The sequence below is a fragment of the Benincasa hispida genome, chromosome 10 (assembly GCF_009727055.1).
Source record: "Benincasa hispida cultivar B227 chromosome 10, ASM972705v1, whole genome shotgun sequence".
Classification (NCBI taxonomy): Eukaryota; Viridiplantae; Streptophyta; class Magnoliopsida; order Cucurbitales; family Cucurbitaceae; genus Benincasa; species Benincasa hispida.
Window position 1 is genome coordinate 19,158,178 of NC_052358.1, and position 16,846 is coordinate 19,175,023.

The window sequence follows — 16,846 nt, forward strand, 5'->3', positions numbered from 1 at the left end:
TTTCAAGTGTTTAATTTAAAAAACAAGTTATTTTAGAAAAAATGAAGTGTTTCTCAAAATAGCTCATCAAGTGTATTTTACAAAGTTCTTATAAAAGTGTTTAAATAAAAATATTTTTTTAAGGGAAAAAAAAAGGAAGAAAATTTATTTCCAAAGAAAGAAAAGGTGAATGAAGGGATGGGGATGGTTTAAGTTAATTAAATACAAAATTGATGTTTAATTAAACACAAACCCTTGAATTAAAGACGGGAGATAATTGAATAATAGAATTAGAGTAGCTTTTGATTCTTCCATTGTTCAAAACGTTCCTGTTTTTCGTTGTGTCCATTGCCTTCCCTACGTTTTTTCTTCTTTCTCTCCATTTTTCTTTCTAATCCCTTTCTTCCTTCATTCCTTCCTTCTCCCCTCTCTCTAATTCTAGAAGGAGAGGAGAGAGAAAGAAAGGGTTTGCTTTGTCTTTGCCGTCTTACAAAGAGATTCATTCATTAATTTGATTGTTTTTTAGCATTTCAGAGACGATTAAACAAGTAATTTTGTCGATTTTCCCTCTTTTTGGTTGAAAGTCAAACAATGAGAAGGGCAAAGACTCAGCCTTCTATTGTTTAATCAATCTTTCTTTTCATAATAGCCATCGTTTTTGTGTCCCTTTCTCTGAAGTCTCCGAGACTTGGATCAAGTTTTGACGCGGAACCCATCTTTGTTTTTGTCTTTATATAACTGGGTTTCCTTCTGATTGGGGTTTGAGAGCTTTTACAGACGAAAGGAAATCCAGCTATTATGAGTTCCAACACCGCGTCTAGCTCTGGAGGTCCGGGATCGAACGATTCATCTTCAAATAGAAGGAATTCGAAGCGACCTAAATGTGAGTATTCGTTTATTTTTTATTTGATTTTGTGAGTTTCTTTTTTGGAAGGCCATGTAACTTGCTTTTTCATGTTTTGATTGATCTTCTTCGCTCGTATAACCTTTGATTGAACTATTGATGAGTATATCAACCAAACCAATGATAAGGGTATTGGATTTTTCTTGCGTTCTCTGAGGCCTAATTGAATGATTTTAAATGTTTAGGTTTCTTTACTTTACGGGCGTTGATTGGTGCTGATCTATGGATCTTGTACTTAGTTATTGAGGATTATGAACGTTTATATCTGTATGCTTGTAAATTAGATTCTGCCCTGTTCTTTGTACGATTCTTTGGTGAAATTTCTGAAACTGATGAGATGATTAGGCTTGTTGTGCTTTTACAAATTTCCTGTTTCTTCACGTCTGCTCTGAGTGTTTTCCATTTATGAAAACTGAAATGAAATTCTTTTCCAGATTCGAGGTTTACCCAGCAGGAGCTTCCAGCGTGTAAACCCATTCTCACACCAAGATGGGTACGCTTTATTGTTGTTCTTATTTTAATATAAATTTCCTTTTATCTTTATTGTTATCGAAACTAAGGATCAAAGTGGAATCTCTTCTTGTGTAGGTGATTTCCGCATTCATGTTAGTTAGCATTATCTTTGTTCCCATTGGAGTTGCTTCCTTGTTTGCTTCCAGAGATGTATGTTCAATCAAGAATACCTTTCTTCCTCCTTTTTTAGTTTTATTTTCATGGCGAGTTTGTTCTTCAGCTGATTTCAGATGCTTTTCCTCTTCATTAGGTCGTTGAAATAATTGATCGTTATGAAACTGAGTGTATACCAGAAAGATTTAGAAACGATAAGGTCGGATTCATACAGGGCCCTGCAGTTAAAACTTGCCACAGAAACATAACTGTAAGATTCTGGCAGCCTAGCTATTTCCATAATGATTCTTACATATGCAAAAGGCTTTAAAAGTAGGTTATGGTGTCCGGAAGTTAATGAAAGAAATAATTACTTGTAAGGTATTGGAATCAGTATTTTTTCAAAGTCACTACAGTAACGTGTGTTTTCCAATCTATTTTTTGTATAGGTGCCAAAACGTATGAAGCAACCAATATACGTCTATTACCAGCTTGACAATTTCTATCAGAATCACCGCAGGTACATTGTCCTATTTTATGTATATCATGTGACTAGTTAGATAGTTCACGTCAGTCTTGATATGTTTTTATCTTCTAATATTCTGCATATAAGTGCTTGGGGCCTCCTCAGCTGTTTTTTTATTTTTTTATTTTTTTTTATTTTTTATCTCATGTTGTAAATGGATTGAATCTTGTACTTGGTGGTGTTTCATTCTCAAATATTTTCATGATGCCATGTGAATCAGATACGTGCAGAGCCGTAGTGATAAGCAATTGAGAGATCCTGGCAGCGAGCATGATATAAGCTCTTGCAAGCCTGAAGACAATGTGAATGGGCGCCCAGTTGTTCCCTGTGGTTTGATAGCATGGAGTTTGTTTAATGATACTTATAACTTCACCCTTAATAATAAGCACGTTGCTGTGAATAAGGTCGGTATCTCATGGAAGAGTGACCGGGAACACAAATTCGGCAAGAATGTATTTCCCAAGAACTTTCAGAATGGTACTCTGAAAGGAGGCAAAACCCTAAATGAAAAAGTACCAGTAAGTCAAAACTAGTTTTTATCTTAAACCTTTGCATTTATGAGCTATGGCGCTTTGTTTTCGACATTAGAACTTGGGGTATGACTGTTGCCAACATGAAAGAAACAAAGTTGATGTGGACCAGTTGCCTGACCATGTATTTTGTATTATGAATTACAGTTAAGTCAACAGGAGGACCTTATCGTGTGGATGCGAACTGCTGCTCTTCCCACATTCAGAAAGTTGTATGGAAAGATAGAGGTCGACCTTGAGAAAAATGATGTAATAGATGTGGTTTTGGAGAACAATTACAACACTTACAGTTTTAACGGCAAGAAAAAGCTTGTCCTTTCTACAACTAGCTGGCTTGGTGGGAAGAATGATTTTCTTGGAATTGCTTATCTTACTGTTGGTGGGTTATGCTTCTTTTTGGCAATGGCTTTCACAGTCGTCTATCTTGTTAAGCCAAGGTAATTTACCAGAAACCCTACTTGACCTAAACTCCATGATTGGTTAATCTTATTCATAATCTCAAAAGTTAGTGTTGTGTCTGATCTGATATTTCATAATGTGTTATAATTTGATCGTTATTATTTCGTTGATCATGCAAGGTAAACAATCTGCATGTGATGTTCCTCTACTTCTCTGTTTCAATTGTGGCTTTATAACTCCATTGGTTATTATTTGCCCGTGTTTTATAAAAGAATTATTGGGGGGAGCATCATCAAAATAACCCGTCCCAATGAAATGGTATTTTACAAAGCAATATTTGATGCATGAAATACATTAGATAATTGAGGATTAGGAGTTTTCAATTGCTGCTTTTTTTAAAGTTCAGTGAATGAACTGAAGCATGAACATGTTTTTTCCAATGCTATAAATTCTAATGTCATTTCCTAACGATTTCAGGCGACTTGGGGACCCGTCATATCTGTCATGGAATAGAAACCCAGGTGGGCACTGAAGCAGGAGCTGCTAGAACACGGTTTGTTGTAATTTTATTTGTAATATTATTTTGATGTGAGCATATTGAAAACAAAGGAAAGAGCAGGATGTTTAACAAATTGTTGTAATGAAACTTTTGTTTTCCTTTTTATATGAAGATGTTGTGCAAGTATCAGATAGATGATAGTGTAACTTCAAATGCAGTATCTCATTATGTTAGATAGCTTCTCGCTTTCGATCAATGGTAGCAACCTTTAAAACTGCAATAAGTTGGGGGCAGGGCGCTGTAAAGTTTAGAGTACACGTAGAAGAATGTTAGAAAGATAAGCACCCTCTGGGTAAGAAGGGTCGACTGGGTGATCACATGCTGCTCCTGCTTGTCGTAGAACCGTAATTTTCTTTTTGGCCATTGATGCTGCACCCTATTTTAAAGAAGGGACAAGTACACACCAGTTTAGTTTCCTTAAACAAAATGAATCGATCCACCTCTCTAATGATCCGTATGATAATTTTCTTAAATGGCTCATAGTTGCAAACTACATTCTTCATTTTGTTGCAAGTCAAGATGATGGGGAATAGAAACTAATATAAAACCAAATAATGTTTGCAAACTGGCTAATGATCCAACCAAAAATATTTTTATTTCTTGGGTGCGGTGGAATTAGACTTGCCTGGAGTATTTGCAAGAACATCCCACTTTGTGTCATTGCTCCAGAACACGAACAAGTCATGAGAAGACCACCTTTCCTTGTGAGTTGCATTGCTAATGAATTTAAAGTCCTGTACATTCCTGATGCGGTTTGCAGAACCTACTAAATTATAGTTAGTCGGATGATACAACAATCAAATGTTATGGCTAAGCAGGCGATGAATTTAATTCTATGCACTTAAAAATTCAATCTAAAATAGGCCTGCAAGAAGGTATTTTTTAACCCATTTCCTGTTTTCTTTTATTAAGAAATCAAAACTATATTCAAGAATTATGATTCGGCCAGACCCGTAAAGACTAAATGTTAATACTGTAAAATTGAATCGCTCTTCATTAATAAATTCGTAATTTTTTATGAAATAATGCTAAAAAAACAGGTCAAATTCATGAAACAAAATCAGCAAAACAAAAGAAAATAATCTCCACAATAAACCAAAATATGTCCATTTGATTTCTGTTCCCAAACGAGTACCGAGTCCGATTGAACCTCACATTAGTTCATTAGCAGTTCACTCGCCCTTCTATGAAAGATGAGCTGAGATACCAATCCCACCCAAGCCTCTACGTATGAAATAACGAGAACTAAGAAATTATATCATCTTAAAACCCACCACTTTCTAACATTTTTTTAAAAGCACCCACAGCAAATAGTTGATAGGATTTCACGTGATTCTAACTTGTAAGAGTGAATAGAATTGAAAAATTAAAAACTTTTGTTCACTCTTTACCTATTTTCACATGGTTCTAACTTGTGAGATGATAGAGTTCAAGAATTGAAAAACATTTATCAACAGGACAAATGATCAAATGCAGGATACCTTTTTCCGTGGCGCTAGTTTGGGAGGATCCAAAATGACAATATCCCAAGATTCATTTCTAGATAGAGCATCCTTCATGAATGCAGTGGCATCCGCTTTCAGAAATGATATTCTTTCCGGATCCATGCTATTAAGAATCACATTTTCTTTTGCTAGCTCCAGAGCAGGCAATGATGAATCAATTCCTGATAATTATTGAACTTATGAGAGAAGTTAACAGTAGTACTTTAGGCTTAAGAGTTGAGAATCCTGATAGTGCAAATTATGAATAGATTTTAAAAACATATTTTTTAGGAAAGAGAAAAACTGTTTATAAGTGTATTTATAAAACACATTTTCAACGGTTGTTTTAGTTAAGATCTGAATTCTCAATCTGTTACTAATCACATACTTGAAAATGATGAAAATAAAAGAGGAAGGAGAAAAGAAACACACAAATAATTTACGTGGAAAATCATAGGCCATGGAGAAAAAACCACGATCTAGACTAGGTTTTTATTATTCAAGTAATACAGAAATACAAGAAGACTACTCAAATAAATAGACAGACAAGAAGCCCTAGGCCCATAAGAGAATTACAAATAAGCCCCTAGGGCAAACCAACCCTTTTTCGACACTCCCCCTCAAGTTGGGGCATAAATATCAATCAGACCCAACTTGCTGATACAGTAATCAGAACTCTGTCTTAACAACCCCTTTGTAAGGACATCTGCAATCTGCTGATTAGAAGGGATGTAGGGAATACATATGCTCCCATTGTCCAGTCTTTTTTAATGAAATGTCTGTCAATCTCGACGTGTTTGGTCCTATCGTGCTGGATCGGATTATTGGCAATACTTATTGCTACTTTATTGTCACAGAACAATTTCATTGGAAGCTCATTGTCTTGTCGAAGATCTGTCAACACTTTCTTCAACTAGATTTCTTCACATATCTCCAAACTCATGACCCTGTACTCGGCTTCTGCACTACTTCTGGCAACCACTCCCTGTTTTTTACTTCTCCAAGTGACCAGATTGCCCCAGACAAAAGTGCAATACCTAGACATAGACTTTCTATCAACAGCAGACCCAACCCAGTTTGAATCAGTATATGTTTCTATACCACATTTACTAGACTTCCTGAACAGAAGGCCTTTTCCAAGAGTACCCTTTAGATACCGTAGAATGCGTTCGACGGATGTCATATGTTCTTCATAGGGAGCTTGCATGAGCTGACTGACAACACTCTGGCATAAGATATATCAGGTCTCGTGTGAGATAAATATATCAACTTCCTGACAAATCGCTGATATCTCTCTTTACTAACGGGGGCTCCATTGTTAACATTATTACTCAGTTTGGCATTATACTCTGCAGAGGTGTCTACAGGTTTACACCTAGTCATTCCTGTTTCTTTAAGGAAATCCAAAGTATACTTTCGTTGTGAGACAGAGATACCCTCCTTCGACCAAGCCACCTCCATCCCAAGGAAGTATCGCAATTTTCCCAGATCTTTAATTTCAAATTCTTTAGCCATCTTTGTTTTAAGTCTCATAATTTCATCAGTATCATCACCAGTCAGAACAATGTCATCTACATACACAATAAGTAGTGAGATCTTTCCTGAACCAGACTTCTTTGTAAATAACGGGTGGTCTGAGTGCCCCTGATCATACCCCTGTGCTTTAACAAACGTGATGAATCTGTCAAACCAGGCTCTTGGAGACTGTTTCAGCCCATACATTGACTTCTCCAATCTACAAACCCGATGCTTAAACTGGTTTTCGAAGCCGGGTGGAGGGCTCATATAGACTTCTTCAAGTTCTCCATTAAGAAATGCATTCTTCACATCCAATTGTTATAAAGACCAATCTTTATTAACAGCAACAGATAACAGCACCCGGATCATATTGAGTTTGGCCACAGGAGAGAATGTCTCAGAGTAATCAATACCAAAGGTTTGAGTAAAGCCTTTGGCTACCGGTCTCGCCTTATATCTGTCACTTGAGTTATCGGATTTGTACTTGATAGTAAAAACCTATTTACATCCAACGGTCTTGTGCCACTCAGGAAGAGCAACCTGTTCCCATGTCTCATTTTTTTCTAGAGCTCTCATTTCTTCCATAACTGCAGCCTTCCACTCAAGAGTTTCCATGGCAACATGTATATTACTTGGAACCATTACCGTATCTAGACTGGTAGTGAGAGCCTTGAACTCAGGAGATAGGTTACTATATGTCATGTAACTATGCATAGGGAACTTTGTACATGACCTAGTCCCTTTTCTCAAGGCAATTGGAAGATCGAGAGACGCATCACGGTTTTCCTCTTCTCCAAGTTTCTTACTGCAGCTAGCCGTCTGATCTATGGATCTTTCTTTAGAAGGACTTCCCACACAATCACCTTCCCTTCCACTGTTCTCGTTTGCTGGAGTTATTTCCTCAGTGTTGTCTTTTCCATTAGTTTCTCCATCCTCCTCAATTCCCTCTATTTTCTCATCATTTTCACCTATCTCTATATCTCTGTCCACTCTCCAATTATTAGTCTCAACACAATCATCAGTATCACAAACAGGGATGTTCATACCTGGGACTGAGACCAAGTCAGACTCATGAACTGGTGATAATAGATGCAAAGCGTGTTTCAGCCACAGAAAGCAATTTCAGAGATACAAATTCATTAAACATGGCAAGCCGCATCGAATGATTCATAATAGAATTTTCACAAACACAAAAATTTGTATCTCTGAAATTGCTTTCTATGGCTGAAACACGCTTTGCATCTATTATCATCATGCTTAAGAGGTTTAAACTTATTAAAGGTGGTTTACAAGCCATGGTCATCAATGATAAATGGGCAAATTATAGGGAAGATGATGTGGTAAAGGCAAGGCGTGTGAAGGATTTAGTGCTTAACGATTTATGGTAGGACAAAATTGATTATATTCTTGCCGTCACTACACCTATCTATGACATGATTAGAGCTTGTGATACAGATGCACCTTGTCTACATTTGGTGATTGATATGTGGGGTGAAATGATTGTAAAGGTGAAGGCAATTATTTATAAGCATGAAGAATTGAAACCAATTGAACCTAGTGACTTTTCCTCTTTTTATGACGTGGTTTATAATATTCTCATTGATCGCTGGAATAAAAACAATACTCCACTTCATTGTTTAGCACACTCCTTGAATCCGAGGTACTTAATTACACTATCTTGTTTATCTTTTCATTATATACATATATTTTATCCATCTTATATTCTAACCTTAATCTATTTTAGGTACTATAGTGAAGAATGACTTTTAGAGTCCCCTAATCGAGTGGCCCCACACCAAGATATCGAACTATCTCGAGAGAAGATGAAGTGTTTTAAGAAATATTTTAGTGACCCTGGGGATCGTGCAAAAGTGAACATAGAGTTTGCAAACTTTTCTACCAAATCTAGAGAGATTTCAGTGACCCTGATTCCATATCTCAAAGATGTATAATTGATCCTATAAGTTGGTGGGCCACTCATGGTGTCTATGCCCCAATGCTTCAACCAATTGCATTAAAAATACTCAAGCAACCTTCTTCCTCATCCTGTTGTGAGAGAAATTGGACCACATACTCTTTTATTAACTCTCTCGAAAGGAACAGTTGACACCTCAACGTGCATAAGATTTGGTATATATTCACAGCAATTTACGCCTTTTGTCAAGGGGTACTCCAGAATATTCAAGAGGAGAGACGAAAGCATGGGACATTGCTGGAGATAGTTTTGATTCTTTTGAAGATGTTGGTATGTTGGAAGTAGCCAATTTATCTTTAGATGAACCAGAGTTAGAGGCTGATGTTTTGGGAGATCATGGTGGTGGTGAAAGTGATAATGATGTTGATGATGATGATATTATGGTGATTTAAGATTTGAGTGTTTCAAGTTTTTCTATTTTCTAGTCTTTATGTTACTAATTTGGTTTGTACTAAGAACTTTGTGGTAGGACAAAGTGATAATATTTCAAGTTTCTGTAGTTTGTCTTTGTACTAAGAACTTTTATGTTATTAATTTGATATCTTATGTTTTGGACTACATTTTAGTATCTTTCTTTATGGTTAAATTTATATATATGAAAAAATAAAAATGACGTATTCTTAGACGTATCCATATCTTAGTTTTTTAGAAATTGACGAATCGCCGTATCTATATCGCGTATCCATATCGGTGTCTATGCTTCATAGCCGTCGACATATCTGGTGTGTGCGGAAGGTTGGACTGCGATCGGATCTAATCGCCGAAAGTCGTCTGCACCTGGGAGGTCGACGGATCTGCTGCTTAAGTAGGGTTGGGCGTCGTTCAGATCTGGACGCCGAACTCCTTCTACACCCGGGAGATCGACAGCTCCGATAGGGTTCCATCCGCACACGATTGGAGCGTCGTCGACGTATCGGGGCTGGGTGCGTTCCTCCACGGCCGGCTGTGACTCAGTCTTTCCGCGATTCTCCTTGGCTGGGCACGACCCGATCTATCCGTCGACGGGTTGGATTGTCTGTCCGGCGGTACTCACTTGTTGAAGAAGACGAGGTAAGGCAGTCTCTAGGTACTGTTGGACAACTTCCTTAATCGTGTCAGCTATCTCAAAATTGATTGTCGAAGGAGACTCGTCAATGGTGGCTAGGGTTTCGTCGCCTTGCTTTGATACCATGATGAAAATAAAAGAGGAAGGAGAAAAGAAACACACGAATAATTTATGTGGAAAACCCTAGGCCAGGGAGAAATAACAACGATCTAGACTAGTTTTTTATTATTCAAGTAATATAGAAATACAAGAAGACTGCTCAAATAAATAGACAGACAGGAAGCCCTAGACCCATAAGAGAATTACAAATAAGCCCCTAGGGCAAACCAACCCTTTTTCGACAGAAAACATAAAATACAACTCTATTTTCTTTGAATCCATTGTTTTCAAATTTCTATTTTTGGATTGCAAACCAAACACAAAGAGGCTTTTAGGAGGTGTTTGGGGTAAGGAGTGGAATAGTAAGAAGTTATGAAATATAGGGAGTTGTAAACTCCTATGACCCACCGTGTAAGGAGTTCATAAAATGTAAAATTGATGTTTTTAGTAGTGGGACCCACCAACTCCTTGGGCCAAACAAGGAGTGGAGTTCAAGAACTCCTATTTCCATACTCCTACTTTCCAACTCTTTGAGTCAAACACACTCTTATTGCCCTTGCCACGACATATTAAACATTTGATACTTTAATCAAAGACGAATGTACCCACGTTTGGAAAGGTTCCAATTATATACACAGAAGAAAAATTGTTTACCAGTGACATTAATAGCTCCACCACGTATTGCATTTAGAGAAAACCCACCACTGTAGCAGCAGAGATCAAGAACTTTCTGACCCTCCGAAATTGTTGAGATAAAATGACGATTTTCACGCTGATCAGCATAAAAACCTGTTTTTTGGCCTTCAAGTGAAATGGCATAAAAAATGTCATTCTCCGTCACCTATCAGAATAAGGCATTTTCAATATCTCAAGTGATTTGCTGGAGACTTTATTGTATGTATTTGCAGGCAAAGCTGAACAGTATTATATAACTTCTGAAGTATCTTATACATTAACATGTATTAGGATACCTCCTAACAAGGACACACTCAAGACACACAGAGAACTCAAAAACACTTTAATATAAAATATATAGAAATATACTGAAATATTATAGGAATAGTGACAGTAACACTCTCAACACATTCTAGAAGGCTGAGAAATCCTCTCCCAAGAGCCTATGTTCATCCCAAATTCTTCACACCTTTTTCTCTCAACCCACACCCTCTATTTATGACTAAAAATCCTAACAGACTTACTATCTAATTACTAATATGCCCCTCTAATAACCATACTAATACTCTCATGATAATTTTATTATTTCCCTAACTAGGGGCCTTACAACATGATACCCTCATTGCTTCTCTTGTTACAAAGAATTCCCACCAAGTAGAACACATTCCAGTGGGAAGATACGCAGAGGGGCTAAGGCTTACTAATATAGCAAAACTCTTGCCTCCTAGATTTCAAATCTTGATAGCCATTAATGATTATAAATGCATGTAAAATCAGTTTACTCATCAAAAGGAGTCATTTTTAACATTTAGTTACCATAAACATGACATAAATCCACATTCATGGAATTGGTGGTGAAGAATGAACAATTTTGTTTAACACTAACATAATGCATCAAATCATGATTCACTATTCATGACTCATGAGAGTCGTTACCCTCATGGAATCGAGCTGCTTAATTTTGTTTAAATAGAGCAATGTCTAATGCAACTACATAAATAAAGAATGAATTCATTTACATTTGCCACGTAAAAGGATATTTAAGAACATTTCTTGAAACAATACAAAAGTTGCAGTAATTTGCTACCTTTGTTCTTTCAGGACAAGTAGACGGATTTGTGTCCTTTAATTCAGACGCGTCTATCCCTTCTTCTTTCAGAATGTCCATCGATGGTCTCCATTTCACATGATTGATTTCATCAATTTCACGGACACAATCCTCTATTTCAGCTTTGTACTTCTCCACCCAAGCAGCAGATGATGCTACCACTGCTAAATCTCCAAAGACATCGATAATTAGTCCTGACAGCCTGCAAAAAATAAATAAATAAAATAGTAACACATTTTGGATAAAGCTACTATAGTGTCTAGTACACAAACAACTAAGATTCAGAACCAAACATGAGAGAGATCAAGATGATAGTTTGGGCCTAGGGGAGCTTTTGCAAATGGTAGAAAGAAAGTCTTTACGGTCTAAGAGCCTCACACACCCCTCCCACTAAATTCATACACACACAGAAATAAACAGTTAGATGGGTTGGTTTGGAATGACTTTCCAAGCGTGCTTAAAGAAGGAAGTTCAATGGATGGTAGCTCTAAAGATTAGTCAAGTTTTACAGATATAGAATGCATAATGTATAAGACATGAGCATAATACTTGAGGTCGCTACCTGTCTCCTTCACTATTAACAAGACGATAAGCATTCGTACTGGCCGACGGAAGTCCCAAGTTCTTTCGTAATTCTCTAGCAGTATTTATCCTCGTTTCGATCATCTTCTCCATATTCAATGTGCACGAAGAGTCTCTGCATTGCATAAATTGGAATCTTAGCACCGTATAAAGAAGGTGATCTTCACCACAGAATTCAAGCATTGGTCAGTTCAATACCTAGCTGCCTCTTCTTCCAGCTGCATCAATCTAACAGAAAACATAGAAACTGAATTATACAAACCCCATCCTATAGGTTTTTCAGTCCCATCGGCTACCAGAACAACATCTCCAGTTTTTGGTGGTGGCCTTCCAATTATTCTATCAACAGCTCCACTGTACACCATTGGACTTCCATCTTTAAAAAGCTGTGCCTTCCCCTTTTTCAGCACAACCTTCGCCAAACCTACTAACCCCAAATGCAACACAATTTCAACCTAATTTTTCTATCGAACAGAACAAAACCTATCGCTCGACACAATCGACATTACCATATTTCAATTCTCATAGCTACTTAATTCCGGTAACCCATCAATATCATCAGTTCAAAAGCGCAATTAAGATGAAAAACTGCAGAATACATCGAATAACATGGATTTTGATGCACCCAGAAGCTAAAACGCTCGCTAACAGGTAGGTAACAAACATAAACGATTTGGGACAATTGACATTCGTTTTTCATCTCGCAGGTAAGAAATATAAATCGTACACCGACCTTTGGGGCAAGTAGAAGCAATTTCTTGGATTGTGGAGGCGGCCGGTGGGGAAGAGATGGCAAGAGACTTTAGCAGGCGGGATTGAAGGTGCTGCATGCTTCCGCGTTTGTTGATGAGGCGAAATGACTCCCTCTATTTTAACTCTTGAGCGGGAATTCAGATGACATTCAGTTCCAAACCCAATCTTTGTGCTTTGATAAGGTTAAATTGGAAGGTGATGTAATAATTTAGATTTTTTTTTTCCGACCTTCTAACCCCAATATCGATAGATGGTTGAATTTTGTTTTTTCTTCTTTCTTTTTTTTTTATTACCTTCCTCGCCTGTTTACGGTTGGACTTATAGACAAGTTTATAGTCTCTTTGGGTTAGTTGGTAGTCCCAACCGTTATTTGGTAGCTGTCTTTTTCGTCGTTTAGGTGAGGGTTTTTGTCCAACAATTGAATTAGGTTCAAGGGAAGGTCCTATTCTAAATCGGACTCAATCACCCTTTTTGCTCGTTAGCTCTGCGTCACTGTAACCCACCATTTTAACCTATCACTTTCTCTCGCTATTCATGTTGACAATAATTAGGTTTAAGGGAAGGTCCTACTCTGAGTCGGACTCGGTCACTCTTTTTGCTCGTTGGCTCCGCATCCACTGTAACCCACAGTTTTAATCTACCACTTTCTCCCGCTATTCATGTTGACAATAATTAGGTTCAAGGAAAAGTCCTACTCTGAGTCGGACAATCGCTCTTTTTGCTCGTTGGTTCCACGTCCACTGTAACCCACCATTTTAACCTATCACTTTCTCTCGTTATTCATGTTGACAATAATTGAGTTATGTTTTGTGTTATTCAACGGTTAATACATATACTCTAATTGGGAGAGTTGGGATAATTTTATAACATTACCATGTTGGTGAACTCAAAAAAAAAAAAAATGAAGCATGTGTTTATATGAGTGGTTTAACGAACTTTTTTTTCACTTTTTAATTATAATGAATTATTGTGTATTTAGACCTTTAAACTTGAAATTTGTGTTTATATAGTTTTTTAATTTTCAAAAGTGTTATAATATGTCATCAAGGTTTTTGTTTTATATTTGATAGGTCCTTTTTTAGATTTGTGTTAAATATGTCCAATTTGCATACACATCCTTTCAAATCGTTCTTCTATTTTCTTATAAATTAATATTGTATTAGACCTTCGTATGAATAAAATTAAAGTTGTGTTTGTTAAATGTTTTTAACATGGTTAGAAAGAGTTGTTTCACTTTTTCAACAACATAGATACTTTGAAAATTTAATTTGATATCAAACAATATGTTTAAGTTTGTTGAATTTGGAATGGCAGCAACTCGAATTTAAGTCAACTAGTTAAGGATATCAAATATATGTCTCCTATTTTTCTCAATTGGTGGATTGAATATATATATCATATATTTAAAGATAAATAAATGTGTATCTCTCTTCCCTCGTTGATGAGAGCTTGTCTTGTTAGTCTGCCTCTCCCCTCAACATTCTAAATGTGGCTTTCTTCGATGGTGAAGTGGGTATCGATGCCATTGTTCGTGACAGGAGTGGTAATTTTTTATTTACTATGGAGAATCACTTCGTTTTTTATGGGTTTGGTGTAGCTCATTGGGGCCGACATTGTCCCGATTTGGGTCGAATCTGATTCCAAAATTCTTTAGAATCTTTTGTTTGGGAATTATACAAACAAGGTTTAGGCTTTCGTTAATGCAGTACAGGCTTTTCGTTATCGTGGTTCTGTTTATGGTTTCCTTTGGACCAACCACAAGAGTAATTTTGTTGTGCATGAGTTAGCTGCTCATGCTAAACATTTTCAGTTTTCAGCTAGATGGCTTGAAGATCATCTCATGGGTAGACCCTGCTCTTCTTACTAACTCTTTTGGTTCTTAAATTTTTGCCTTGGTTATTTTTATAGAATGTATACCAAGAGTTTATTTTTAATTTAATGGTTTATGCGTCAATTACAATTTCAAAAGTCGATGGTTCGACTTCCAGTCCAATGTTAAACACATTTAAACATAAACAAGTGTGTGTGTCAAATGTCTGTTTTAACTCAATGTATAAGATACAAATTATCATAGCATATGTGAGGGTTGGATCTTCCAATTACAATTTTTGGATTTAAAAGAAAAAAATATATATTCTAAAGACAACTCGTTTAAAAACCCATCATCATTTTTGTCTCTATCTCTCTTCTATATTTAGCCAAAAAAAACCCAAAACCCTACCCTTGTTAGGTTGCATCAATTTTAACCTTAATTTTTTATATTTCATCCAATTGGACTATGAACTTAAATAAGTATTGCAAATTTAACTAATGATAAAATTTTACCATCAATTAAACTTCCATTGACGTGTTTCGTGCTCACACGCAAAAAAGAAGATTGACCAATGCACAAATTAGTCTTTAAATAATTTTGCAAAAATTCATAAATTTAAGCCCAACTTGGTGACCGTTTTGTTTTTTGTTTTTTGTTTTTTTTTAAAAAATTAAGCATATTTTCTCACAATTTCTCACAATGATTTGTATTTTTCTTTTAAGTACAATGATCAAATTCTTAGTCAAATTCAAAAAACAAAAAACAAAAAACAAAAAACAAAAAAAAAACAAGTTTTTAAAAGCTAAGGCCTCGTTTGGTAACCATTTTATTTTTAAAATAAAGCCTATTGAACTACTTCTATTTCCAAATTTTTTCATTTGTTATCTACTTTTTCACCAATGGTATAAAAAATCAAACCAAATTTTGATAACTAAAAAAAAAAAAAGTAGTTTTAAAAAAATTGTTTTTGGAATTTGGAATTTGGCTAAGAATTCAACCATTGTACTTATGAAAGATACAAACTACGTAAGAAATGAGGATGAAATAGGTTTAATTTTTAAAAACAAAAACAAAAAATAAAATAATTATCAAACGGAGTTTATGTTTTTAGTTTTCAATTTTGACTTGATTTTTTAAATCATTAATAAAAAATAGATAATAAAGGAATAAATTTAAAGGCGTAAGTAATATATCGATAAACTTAATTTAAAGAAAAAATAATAAAAACAAAATTACCAAATAGGACCATAATTAAAACGGCTATAATGTTATTTTTCTCTATCTATTTCATTGAATTTGCGTCAATGCACCATAATCCATTTGACATACAAGAGAAATTTTTTTTAATGATATTTCGATTGATAATTTATTAGAGTGTTAAAAATATTAACATTTTTTAAAATTTTAAAGTCTACTATGAATATTATAATTAAAAAAAAAATAGATGTTCATTGTTTAGTGTTCCAAAGGTCATCATCACCATTCATATCGTTCATGTGCTTTGTAGTAATTCATGTTTGGTGTCCATGTAAGTCCACATCCTACTTGTGTCTTTGCCTATAAATAGTGGCCTTTGGTGGATATTAAAATGATATACCCATTGGTGAGAAATCCACATCAAATTCCACTAAAATTTCCTATTGTTCAATTTTATAATTTTAGTTTTTATTTATTATTATATTATATTTTTTCATATTTGTATTCCCGTTGTGCTCTTCAATTTCATAACACTTTATCAACAGGAGCTCCTATCGTTTTTTCCGCTAAAGATAGGTCCTAAAGATATGTCGATTTTTCTCTCTTTGTTATAATTAATAAATTAAATGCTATTTTTGTTAGGGTTGATGCCCTAAAGTCTCGTGTCATGTAGTTTGTAAACAGTATGTACGAACGCTTGTGTTGTATAATATATGATATTTACTTCACATCTAGTTTTTTGCTAGGTTACTTGTTTTATTTGCTTTACCACAAACCAATAAACATAAAATCCCTGGTTATTTGTATGTGACTCAAACATGTATGTGGTGACATATAAGTGGATCATGTCTCAAGTGATAACCAAAATGGTCTGTAGTATATGGATATAGGAGGGAAACTTTATCTTGGTAACGCTATGGATGCGGCCCGCTTTGTGGAATGATCACAAGTGTTGTGACTTGTCACGGATGGTCTGATCCTGATCATTCATGTTGGGGACATGCGAGCGGGGGCGTCCTATACATAGAGTTTGTATAAGACCTGACCACGAAGTGTCAACGTCTCGTTATATAACACCGTTCATGACAGAGACT

The 16,846-nt window shown here is 35.7% G+C and overlaps 2 protein-coding genes across 4 annotated transcripts; one reads left to right on the forward strand and one right to left on the reverse strand.

The window, feature by feature from the left end:
• The first annotated feature begins 303 nt into the window (after window positions 1-303).
• On the forward strand, window positions 304-3,614 carry LOC120088328 (ALA-interacting subunit 3-like). Its single transcript, XM_039045546.1, has 8 exons — window positions 304-862; window positions 1,318-1,376; window positions 1,472-1,546; window positions 1,647-1,760; window positions 1,939-2,009; window positions 2,236-2,533; window positions 2,693-2,982; window positions 3,422-3,614. The coding sequence occupies exons 1-8, from the start codon at window positions 778-780 to the stop codon at window positions 3,474-3,476; spliced, it is 1,047 nt and encodes a 348-aa protein (XP_038901474.1). The 5' UTR covers window positions 304-777; the 3' UTR covers window positions 3,477-3,614.
• LOC120088326 (ribosomal RNA large subunit methyltransferase I) lies at window positions 3,583-13,021 on the reverse strand. Of its 3 annotated transcripts, none has more exons than XM_039045543.1 (8): window positions 12,723-13,017; window positions 12,188-12,416; window positions 11,970-12,104; window positions 11,387-11,609; window positions 10,279-10,465; window positions 4,985-5,169; window positions 4,129-4,266; window positions 3,583-3,879 (listed from the first exon to the last, which is right to left on the reverse strand). In XM_039045543.1, exons 1-8 carry the CDS (start codon window positions 12,817-12,819, stop codon window positions 3,751-3,753), a joined length of 1,323 nt encoding a protein of 440 aa, XP_038901471.1. In that variant the 5' UTR covers window positions 12,820-13,017; the 3' UTR covers window positions 3,583-3,750. The 3 variants fall into 3 exon arrangements, with proteins under 3 accessions (XP_038901471.1, XP_038901472.1, XP_038901473.1); XM_039045544.1 differs by having other exon boundaries at window positions 12,188-12,413; window positions 12,723-13,013; XM_039045545.1 differs by lacking the exon at window positions 3,583-3,879 and having other exon boundaries at window positions 4,133-4,269; window positions 12,723-13,021.
• Window positions 13,022-16,846: the final 3,825 nt, after the last annotated feature.